At 44.3% G+C, this 12,171-nt stretch overlaps 1 protein-coding gene across 1 annotated transcript in view; it reads right to left on the bottom strand.

The window, feature by feature from the left end:
• Positions 1-10,887: 10,887 nt before the first annotated feature.
• Positions 10,888-12,171, bottom strand: part of ADAMTS12 (ADAM metallopeptidase with thrombospondin type 1 motif 12) — a 393,027-nt gene continuing 391,743 nt past the window's right edge. Inside the window, 2 exon segments of the mRNA XM_082836323.1 lie at positions 10,888-11,269; positions 11,272-11,384. Coding sequence (XP_082692449.1) covers positions 11,159-11,269; positions 11,272-11,384 — 224 coding nt within the window. The 3' untranslated portion in view covers positions 10,888-11,158.

The raw sequence follows: 12,171 nt of genomic DNA, 5'->3' as shown, positions 1-12,171 counted from the left end.
CCATTGGTGAAAGTGGGGTGTTAAAGTCCCCTACTATGAATGAGTTACTGTCAATTTCCCCTTTTATGGTTGTTAGTATTTGCCTTATGTATTGAGGTGCTCCTATGTTGGGTGCATAAATATTTACAATTGTTATATCTTCTTCTTGGATCGATCCCTTGATCATTATGTAGTGTCCTTCTTTATCTCTTGTAATAGTCTTTATTTTAAAGTCTATTGTGTCTGATATGACAATTGCTACTCCAGCTTTCTTTTGATTTCCATTTGCATGGAATATATTTTTCCGTCCCCTCACTTTCAGTCTGTATGTGTCCCTAGGTCTGAAGTGGGTCTCTTGTAGACAGCATATATACTGGTCTTGTTTTTGTATCCATTCAACCAATCTGTGTCTTTTGGTGGGAGCATTTAGTCCATTTACATTTAAGGTAATTATCAATATGTGTGTTCCTATTCCCATTTTCTTAATTGTTTTGGGTTTGTATTGTCGGTCTTTTCCTTCTCTTGTGTTTCTTGCCTAGAGAAGTTCCTTTAGCATTTGTTGTAATGCTGGTTTGGTGGTGCTGAACTCTCTCAGCTTTTGCTTGTCTGTAAAGGTTTTAATTTCTCCATCAAATCTGAATGAGATCCTTGCTGGGTAGAGTCATCTTGGTTGCAGGTTTTTCTCCTTCATCACTTTAAATATGTCCTGCCAGTCCCTTCTGGCTTGCGGAGTTTCTGCTCAAAATTCAGCTGTTAACCTTATGGGGATTCCCTTGTGTGTTATTTGTTGTTTTTCTCTTGCTGCTTTTAATATGTTTTCTTTGTATTTAATTTTTGACAGTTTGATTAATATGTGTCTTGGTGTATTTCTCCTTGGATTTATTCTGTATGGGTCTCTCTGTGCTTCCTGGACTTGATTAACTATTTCCTTTCCCATATTAGGGAAGTTTTCAACTATAATCTCTTCAAATATTTTCTCAGTCCCTTTCTTTTTCTCTTCTTCTTCTAGAACCCCTATAATTCGAATGTTGGTGTGTTTAATGTTGTCCCAGAAGTCTCTGAGACTGTCCTCAGTTCTTTTCATTCCTTTTTCTTTATTCTACTCTGCAGTAGTTATTTTCACTATTTTATCTTCCAGGTCACTTATCCATTCTTCTGCCTCATTTATTCTGCTATTGATCCCATCTAGAGTATTTTTAATTTCATTTATTGTGTTATTCATTGTTGTTTGTTTCATCTTTAGTTCTTCTAGGTCCTTGTTAAATGTTTCTTGCATTTTGTCTATTCTATTTCCACGACTTTGGATCATCTTTACTATCATTATTAAGAATTCTTTTAAAGGTAGACTGCCTATTTCCTCTTCATTTGTTAGGTCTGGGGGTTTTTATCTTGCTCCTTCATCTGCTGTGTGTTTTTCTGTCTTCTCATTTTGCTTATCTTACTGTGTTTCGGGTCTGCTTTTTGCAGACTGCAGCTTCATAGTTCCCGTTGTTTTTGGTGTCTGTCCCCAGTGGCTAAGGTTGGTTCAGTGGGTTGTGTAGGCTTCCTGGTGGAGGGGACTAGTGCCTGTGTTCTGGTGGATGAGGCTGGATCTTGTCTTTCTGGTGGGCAGGTCCACGTCTGGTGGTGTGTTTTGGGGTGTCTGTGGACTTATTATGATTTTAGGCACCCTCTCTCCTAATGGGTGGGGTTGTGTTTCTGTCTTGATAGCTGTTTGGCATAGGGTGTCCAGCACTGTAGCTTGCTGGTCATTGAGTGAAGCTGTGTGCTGGTGTTGAGATGGAGATCTCTTGGAGATTTTTGCCATTTGATATTATGTGGAGCTGGGAGGTCTCTTGTGGACCAGTGTCCTGAAGTTGGCTCTCCCACCTCAGAGGCACAGCACTGACTCCTGGCTGCAGCACCAAGAGCCTTTCATCCACACTGCTGCTAGTGTTCGAGGGTCTTCTGCAGAGGTGGGGGGTGGCTGTGGCTCACCGTGGGGACAAGGACACTGGCAGCAGAAGTTCTGGGAAGTCTCTTTTTTCTTTATTCTGTTCCACAGCAGTGAATTCCCCCATTCTCTCTTCCAGGTCACTTATCCATTCTTCTGCCTCAGTTATTGTGCTATTGATTCCTTCTAGTGTAGTTTTCATTTCAGTTATTGTATTGTTCATCTCTGTTTGTTTGTTCTTTAATTCTTCTATGTCTTTGTTCAACATTTCTTGCATCTTCTCAATCTTTGCCTCCATTGTTTTTCCGAGGTCCTGGATCATCTTCACTATCATTATTCTGAATTCTTTTCCTGGAAGGTTGCCTATCTCCACTTCATTTGGTTGTTTTTCTAGGGTTTTACCTTGTTCCTTCATCTGGTACATAGCGCTCTGCCTTTTCATGTTGTGTATCTTTCTGTGAATGTGGTTTTTGTTCCACAGGCTGCAGGATTATAGTTCTTCGTGCTCCTGCTCTCTGCCTTCTGGTGGATGAGGCTATCTAAGAGGCTTGATGGGAAGGGACTGGTGGTGGGTAGAGCTGACTGTTGCTCTGGTGGGAAGAGCTCAGTAAAACTTTAATCCACTTGACTGTTGATGGGTGGGGTTGTGTTCCCTCCTTGTTGGTTGTTTGGCCTGAGGCAACCCAACACTGGAGCCTACCTGGGCTCTTTGGTGGGGCTAATGACAGACTCTGGGATGGCTCACGCCAAGGAGTACTTCCCAGAACTTCTGCCAGTGTCCTTGTCCCCACGGTGAGCGACAGCCACCCCCCTCCTCTGCAGGAGACCCTCCAACACTAGCAGGTAGGTCTGGTTCAGTCTCCCCTACGGTCACTGTGCCTTCTCCTGGGTCCCGATGCATACACTACTTTGTGTGTGCCCTTCAAGAGTGGAGTCTCTGTTTCCCCTATTCCTGTCCAAGCCCTGCAATCAATTCCCACTAGGCTTCAAAGTCTGACTCTCTAGGAATTCCTCCTCCCGTTGCCAGACCCCCAGGTTGGGAAGCCTGACATGGGGCTCAGAACATTCACTCCAGTGGGTGGACTTCTGTGGTATAAGTGTTCTCCAGTCTGTGAGTCACCCACCCAGCAGTTATGGGATTTGATTTTACTGTGATTGCACCCCTCCTACCATCTCATTTTGACTTCTACTTTGTCTTTGGATGTGGGGTATCTTTTTTGGTGAGTTCCAGTGTCTTCCTGTTGATCATTGTCCAGCATCTAGTTGATTCTGGTATTCTTGCAAGAGGGAGTGAGAGCACGTCCTCCTACTCCACCATTTTGTCTCCTCTACCCTACTTCTTTTCTATTTAGAGAATAACTTTCAATATTTCTTTTAGGATAGGTTTAGTATTGATGTGTTCTTTTAGTTTTTGTCTGAGAAATTCTTTATCTTTCTATTCTAAGTGATAATTTTGCTGGATAGAGTATCCTAGGTTGCAGATTTTTCCCTTTCAGGACTTGGAATATGTCTTGCCACTCCCTTCTGGCCTGCAACATTTCTGTAGAGAAATCAGCTGATAGCCTTATGGGGGATAGCCTTGTAATTAATTCTTTGTTTTTATCTTGCTGCCTTTAGAATTCTTTATCTTTAACTTTTGCCATTTTTATCATAATATGTCTTGGTGTAGATCTGTTTGGATTTATCTTGTTTGGGACCCTCTGTGCTTCCTGTATCTGGATATCTGTTTCCTTCTTTAGGTTTGGGAAGTTTTCAGCCATAATTTCTTCAAATACATTTTCAATATCCTTTCTCTTTCTTCTCCTTCTGGGATTCCTATTATGTGTAGATTGGCATGCTTTACATTATACCACAGGTATATACTGCTTTCATTATTTAAATTTGGGTTTCTGTCTGCTGTTCTAATTGGGTGATTTCCATTATTCTATCTTCTAGATCACTTATTTGTTCTTCTGCATTATTCATTCTGATATTCATACCCTTTGGTTCAACTTTTATCTCTTCAAATGAATTCTCTAATTTTTCTTGGCTCCTCCTTATACTTTCTAGTTCCTTTTTACAGTCATCTACATTTCTGTTGATAGCCTTTCTTAATTCCTTCAGTATTTTCAGTGTCTCCTTTTTGAACTTGGTGTCTGTTAGACTGAAGAGGTGTGTTTCATTGTTGTTTCAGGGGAATTCTCTCCATATTTTTATTGGGAGTGGTTCTTCTGCTTCTTCATTTTACTTATATTTGTCTTGCTCTATAAGTTTAGGGGAAACAATTATCTACTGTGGTCTTGGAGGGCTATTTTTATGTGGGAATGTTCCTCTGTAACCTGTGTGGGCTTAATATTTTTTCAGTGTGAGGGCTGTTTTTAGTATGGATGCCTGCCACCTCTTTCCTCAGTGTATGCTGGCCATTATCCCCTTGATAGGAGGTGTCATAGGCATTGTGGTGACCAGAGCCTGCACTGGATATTGAGCAGGGCCTCCTCTTTGCTCTGCAGTTGTCAGTGCCCTGTCAGGGACAGGGTCTGCTCCCTAGTTGTTAGAGTAGATGTCCCCAGATCCATCTTAGCTGCATTTCTGATCTTTGGTGCAAGGTAGGTGGGATTGGAGCATTCTCGCTGGGTGAGGAGCCACTGAGTATTTCTCCGCTGGAGCTGTTTACCTGTTAGTGTGCTCTGTTGTGTCACCTTGCACCCATTGTGCGGATTCACAAAGTACACTGCTGTTGGCATTGCCCTCAGCCCCACCTCAACCATGGGTATGCCGGCAGTTGGTCCTCATGTCTCTCAGGCTTTGTTTTCACAAGGCTACCAGCACAGAACCACTGAAGTCAGGTCACAGGACTGCATAGCTGGACCCACTGTGGGAGCTGTGGAGGGCCTGGCCCAATCCCCACATGTACGCATCCACAAAGCCCACAGCTGCTAAGGCCAGACCTGTCCCAGCCATGGGAGCATCCGTTGTCTGTTCTGCAGGCACTGAATTTACAAAGCCGGAGGTGGAGGTGTAAATCCGTGATTTGCACAGCCATGGCGAGAGATTTCAGCTCTGCTTCCTAAGTCACACAGCCCCTGGGGCTCTGCTGTGATTTCAACCCCGCATCTGCATGTGGGCGACCCACTGGTGTCTGGTCCTGGGCTGCCAAGGTAGTGGCCGGAGCATGCAAGCCTGCTTGGGCCGGAGCCTCTCCTGGAGCCTGAGGAGGCAGGAGCCAGCGGATGGGGTAAGCGGCTGCAATGGCAGCCCCATCCCTCCCTTTGCATGCCACTCAACAGTGGCACTTTGCTTCTGTGGTGGCCCGGGCTTCTCCTGCGAACACTCCCGGTTGTGGCGCTCCACATTCTAGCTCCTTCAGGCTGTCTCTGTGCAGCCAACACCATGGACTAGTTCTCTTTATGTCTTTCCTGCCTCACTGTCTTCCTGTCCTGACACAGCTGTCTGTGGATGTTTCCCAGTTGTTGTGGTACCAAAGAGGAAGCTGGGCAGTGATGGTGCCAGAGGCACAGCCATAGCTGGCGTTTGGGCAGGAGAACCCCCAGCCGGTGGCTGCCTGATGTCAAGTGCCAGCTGGGTTGTGCTGCCTGTTCAGGAATCTCTTGGTATTACCTTGGCCCCAGGTACCATATCCCATCAGTGCAGAGTCTGCAGGAACCATCAGTGAGGATCCCTGGTCCTGGCCACATCCCACGAAATGAGTTGGGGGTGAGTCAGGCTGTACCACCAAAATGAAGGAGCCGGGGTGCTGTCCAGTGAGGGAGTGGGCAGTGCTTGGTAGGGGAGTGAGCACAGAAGATAGGGCCATTCTCTCATTAAATTCTGTGTCTTGCTCTTACACTACTTATTCCAAGTCTTTTCATTATGATCTTAAAATCACATCATCATTTAGAATTTATGGGAAAGGAGCCATTTTTAGATAATGCTCCTCCTCCCATATCTTCCATTCATGCTAACCTTACCTTTCTTACATAGAAACAAAAAGACTCCACTTCCATGGTGGAAGAGTGTTGGGATATCCCTTTGAGATCTTTGATAACCCTGTCAGGCTCCTCCCAGTGCAGGAGGGCGGGCTACTATTAGTGATCATTTAATGGCCATGGATACTTCTATTAACAGAGTTTAATGGGTTAAGTGGTCCATTTCTATCTCCTCTCTCTTCTTTCCCTCTCCCACCCCGTCCCCTCCCCCACATCCCTCTTGAGCCTGAAACCTGTAGGTGTAGAGAAGGCTAGGAAAGCCCTTTTCCATTTGCCTCCAAAATATGCTCCCCAAGCCAGCTTCACCATTAGTAAAGCTGTTGTTTCGATCTGGCTGATTATGTCTATTCTGTTTGGTTAGAAACCTCAGTTGGAGGAGGATGATTATTCCAAACCCCGAATAGGTCACTTTTCCATTTTCCCCACTTTTGGTTTATTCCCTCTGACTCTAGGATTGAACACCTGAGCCCCCAGCAGCTGATTCAAGACTCTTTTGGAGCTATGCTCACTATCCTCTCTCTCTTCTCTGTCATTGTGATTTTATCAAATTAGTGAGCTTTGAACCCTGATATATATATTTTCTTCTTTGGAAGTTTTCTGACCCACCTCCTCAGTTCTTTGTGAGGTCTGAGTGTTAGGGTAAGCTCAGTTTTACTCAACCCAGCAATCCTGATACTCACTGTAGGGTAATAATTGTTCTAGTGCAGAGCTTTTCACTTCAGAACTATTGATGCTTTGAGCCACATAATTCTTTGTTGTGGGGAGGAGTGGTCCTGTAGGAAGTTTACCAGCATCCCTTGGCCTCTACTCATTAGATGCCAGGAGTGCCCTCCAACCCAAAGTTGTGAAAACCCAAAATGTCTCAGACATTGTCAAATGTCTCCTGGGGACAAAACTGTCCCCAGTTAGGGACCACTCTTCTAGACAAAAATGGACACAGTGAAGAAAGAGCAGAGAGATGCCTTGGTCTTTCTGGCAGGGTTAGTATAGGCTTCTCAGGGAACAGCGTTTGAGCTAAGCCTTGCAGGATAAGGGTTACCTTATAGTGGTCATAGAAGAGTTTCCAAGGTACAAACAGGGAGGTGTGCATGGCCCTTTGTGATTTCTTGACCCAAATCAGATTCCTACCACCCCTGTACATGCCTGCAAACATTCTAGGATCACCTGTGGATGCCTCGCCCTTCCCATCTCAATGCTTTTACTCATTCCATGTGAGTGGATTCTATGTCCATATGTCCAAATTCTACAATTGCTGGTTACACTCACCATGCTGTGAACCACTTTTGAAAAAGGATTGGATTTCCAAAGCAAATTCCTCTTCATCATTGTTATTACTTTCTCTTAAGCATTATGTCTACACTTTGGATAGATTGAGGGACCAGATTATGCTGTGAGCTGCACTTATGAATACATTGGATCTGGGATTGTGGAGGATTTCAGGCATCACTTCAGATTATCATACGGTGGACTGTGTCAGTTGTTGCACAATCATTCATGAGAAGAGACCTCAGTTCTACCTCACCTGGGATATGACTCATCTCGTGACATACTGATTTAGGGGTGGAGTAGGAGGGAATCTGCAGGGAGTGGGGGAGGAAGGATTGACAGCATCCTTCCCCAGGCTGCTGAATCCCAGGGTTTCTCTGGTGGGTGGTGGCAGTCTCGCAGTAGGGGTAAATGAATCACATGGACACACCAGTGAGTTTGGCCATTTATTGATGCCACACAATGGCAGGCTATGGTTACAGTCTGGTTTTAAATACTGAGGTACCCACCAAGGTACCCCTTAAGGAGGCTGGGCCTGGCAAAGCAGCAGAGATGCAGAGAGGACAATGGATGAGGCTGTGTACCACATACAACCACTTTGGAGGACAGTGATAGGTAGAATTGTGCTTCCCCCAACCAGGTTTTTTTTAATGACATAACTTAAAAATAATACTACTAATAATATTTGAACTAGCACTACAACAGAAAAAGAGTAGCATCTAATATGTTGGCTAAGTTTTAGCACCAGACAGTTCTTGTCATGTGGTCTCTCTCTTGAAAGTGAATCGCTATGCATAGATTCATTGTCCCAGGGCTTGATCCTAAAGTCAGAAGGGAGAAGAGCTAAGACCTGTAATCTCGGGGGTAGCAATGTGTAGCTTTCAGAGTTTGGAGGATTTTAGCCAACTGATTGGGAAATTATGATCTGAAACAATATAAATCCCTCAACTTGTGTTCCAGAAATGTGATAAAGGTTATCAAAAACATTCACTAACTATCTGAAAGCGTCACACTGGGATGACCCCACCAAGTAGAGATGGGTCAGGAGATTGGATGGAGGTGCATTCTTGATTAAGAAAACCAAATATTAAAACAAGTTGTTCCTACAAAGGGGCCATTGCTTGTATCACAAAATGATTTCCTGTTTTACAAAAATATTCACTATTTAGTCTCTTCAAATATTGTTTTCTTGTGGTGTGTTGAATTATGTTTTGATGTTTAAGAATTAAATTAACCCACACCTTTTCAGAGAAGAGCTAACTCTACCACCGGGAGAGGCAACGTAAACCAAATTGGGTTTGAGAACCTTCATGTATTTAAGCACCAGGCCCTGTGGCGGCCTCTCTGATTCACGGTAGATGTGTATCCAGTGTCTCTTGCTGTACATCTCAGTTGCTTGTTCAAGGTGGGAAGAAAGGAGGCCATGGAAGAAATAAACCAACAACGCTACTTCATGTTGGCCCCTGTGAGCACCAAAAGGATGGTCAGACACCATTCAGGTTCTTGTCTTCAGAGTCTCCCTGTTAATCTGAGGTCCCTCTCTTATTGCAAACATGGGGACCTGTCAAAACCCTGATGACCCAAAGCTGAGTGACTGTCAAGGCAACAACCATGTCAAATGACTCTAGTAGCAAGTGCTGTCTTGATTCTGGGGTCCAGGACAGCTGCTACCCAACTGTCTTACAACACAGCCCCACATAGGAAGTGAATGTCCATGATGCAGGGTTAGGGGCCAATATTCTGCCTTTGAGAAACTAGAGAAAGGCCTAGAATGGAGCACCCGGACAGACACTTCCTACATTTCTACCATCTTTGCCACATGGGTCATAAATAACATTTTGCATATTGGGAAATCTGGCCTAGTTTAGTTTGCTGAGGTCAGTAGGAATCGGAGTTTGTTCCTGAGTTTTGTAAGACTGGTCATATCCAGGTCTCTGATGACATGCATGATCCTAGGGTAGCAGAGTACCAGGTTAAGTTAAATCCATCCAACTTACTAAATTAATCTCCCTGAAAGCCTACACTATACTTCAGGGACAGTTTTTGAGAACTGCCTCATTAGAAAAAATCAGGTTCTTTTCTACTCACATCACTGACAATGTAAGCATCTTCTTGCTAAAACTTATTTCACCAGAGACTGTCACTGGCCAGCAATGTTTAGATTTAAAGACAGAATACAAGAACATAATTATATAGAAATAAATTCTCTGGTTTTGGTAAACATTTCTACTCACCTCCTGTTTCTGCTCTATCTCAAATTTCATCCCAACCCCAGTGTTTTATTTCCCACAGGCATTTATCATAATAATACACAGTAATGGCTTGAAAAAAAAAGCGTGTAATATAAAAAATTTAAGCTTCTGGTATCCAAGCAATAGAACTGGCGTTGGCCAGCAACACCATTACAAATTTAACAGAAGATGCATGTGGACTTGCCCACTTGTACATCTATCTATATGTTTATATTTGTTCTGCCACCAACTAGATATTAGCACCATTTTTCAATAGCACCATTCTGCTGAATGGATAGATAATTCAAGGGAGAGATGGGATACTGTGCTCCATGGTGAATGTTAACGGCACCTGTGCGTGAGACTGAAGACACGCTGCCCATTACGTGAAGCCCACTCTCCTGCCTTCCTCTCTGTCAAGAGCTGATTCTGAGGGCTTCTTCCCCTGGGGGCTCCACAGCCCTCATTTTCCACGTTCAGTTCATATAAATATCTCCCCTTACAAACCAGGAAATTCACCTTGAATCTGAGACCACAGCTTACTTTGACTCCTGACGGGTGATGGAAACATCCAGAATAAGCATTCTAACTTTCATTTCACTTTTTTGGACTACCTGACTCACCTGTCCTCCACCCCCACCCCAGAAAACAGATCCTCAAAAGTAACTATTGGGTGTGCTAGAGAATAGATCGGATTTACCTCACTTTTGAAAATTTTTTTTTCTCGAGACTAGAAGTTTATACTAAGTTTTTCTATACTTAATACAATTTACCTGGTTCTCGGAAATATTTTAATCTAGAGCTCCATTTTCCAACCTGAGGGTGGGTGGGGGCAGGTTGCAGCTGTGGACCTGGCCGTAGCAGTTGCGGTGTGTAAACCCCTAGTGGTGAAAAGACGTTCACCCTGAACTGAAGACTCAGGCAGGGAATCTGCTAGAGAAGGGAAAGCCACACAGGAAGACTCATTTGCTCTTCTGCAAAGGAATGGGCATTTGCCAGGGAAGTGGGAAGAACAAAAAGCCCATATTCTTCTCTTCCTTATACTAGCAAGAAATTGATTTCTGTTAATTTGCTTTTTAAGAATTTTTATAGAAATTATCCTTAAGTCAGAAATGTCTTCTGTATAACTAACCTAAATCCCTTAGGTTCACTAAAGCCTACAGTTCCTGCCCATGTCCTCTTCTTGTAGTGTCTCCAGGAAGGAATGGGAGTCCAAACAGCCCAGATGAAGAGTCCATAGGGATTAGGGACAGGCTGAGGATGAAGCCAGCACTTTCTCTTCCTGCCCCAGTTGAACACGGGGTGAAGAAAGCGGTCCCCTGCCTGGATGAATTACAAGAATGTTCCTGAAAGCTCTCCCATGACATTTTAAGCAGCAGCTGCCCCAAGTAGGGAGACAAAAAAGGGTGATTTCACCAAGGTAAATTAACAAGGTTATTTGTTCCCTGGATAAGCGTGGCTCTGTTTCCTGATACTCTTGAGGTAGTCTGGGAAAAAAATCTGGTCTCTCTGTTTTTATCTTTAAGGGAGGAACAAAAGACATCATTTCACAGACTTGCCCACCTTGGCACCTTTCCCACGAGCTGATCTCACGAAAGGACCGATTCTCCTGGATACCTCACCTGCCTATCAGGGAGCGGTGAGTATTACAGTCCCATGTCTCCTATGAGGGGCATTTTGTGGCTAAAGAACAGTGGGCTTTGTTTAGTTATGAGCCAAAGTTGAACCTGAAATACACAGTAAAACCGCAGTGAAGTGGTCCCTGGGCCTAGAACACGTCACGGTCAGCAGGCTGCTGCAGTCTGTGGTGGAGGGTGGCTTTCTTCTGGACTTAGGGTGCTCTGGGGTTTTTGAGTGGCTGTCGCTTTCTTGGCCTTTGGGTGTGGGCGATGTGTGTCTTGGAACACGAGAGGCAGCACTGAGCCCTCACGGTGGGCACAGAACATTTCTTCATGGCTTTTAGTGTCTGGCAGAAACTGGCTGATAACTTGTCTTTGGTGCAAAGTAAATCTGTGGGAGGAGAAAAAAAATAGGAAAAAAACCAAAGATTATCCTTTTGTAAGTGAATAAGTGCGACTTCTATTAATGGAAGACTTTATGTGTCTACTGAGAAAGGCTCCATAACAATTCATAATGGTTGACATCCACTGACATTCACTCCTGTGTAGCAATGTTATACATTCCCACCCTTGCCATGGCCACCCGGTGGTGAATACTTTCCCACTCCTGGACTTCGGGTTCAGCCCTCTGACTTGCTTTGGACAATGGGATGTTAGTGGACATGATCCCTGCAGGGCCTTGGAATGTGAAGGAGGATGAAGCTGCCCTGATGAGCTTCTGCCATCACCGTTAGAAGACTGGCTCGTGCAGCCACTGGACCAAGGAGGATGAGACACATGGAGCAGACCTAGACCCAACCTACAGCTTGCAGCCGAGGCCAACCACGGCCAAGCTAGATCAGCTGAAAATTCACCCTTGTAGTTTTAAAGCACTGAGTTTCGAGGTGCCTTGTTATGCAGGATTGTTATGCAATAGTTGAATGCAATATTTTACTTGCATCGCTTCATTGAATCTTCACAGCAGTAACTAATCAGGTAAATACAACTGTTCTTTCCATTTTACAAAAGGAGACGTAAAGCCTACAGAAGTTAAGAACTTGCACAATGTTATCCAGCTGATAAGGGGCACAGTCAGATCTGAACATGGGCAGTTTTGACTCTAGCTCATGCTTTTATCAATCATACCATCCGGAGCACCAAGCAGTCACCCCGCCAGCCAACCAGCCAATGCTTCCTGA

Source organism: Leucopleurus acutus (genome assembly GCF_964270905.1).
Source record: "Leucopleurus acutus genome assembly, chromosome: 3".
Taxonomy (NCBI): domain Eukaryota; kingdom Metazoa; phylum Chordata; class Mammalia; order Artiodactyla; family Delphinidae; genus Leucopleurus; species Leucopleurus acutus.
Note: the sequence above shows the minus strand (reverse complement) of the source record. Positions and strands in the feature narration are given on the sequence as shown.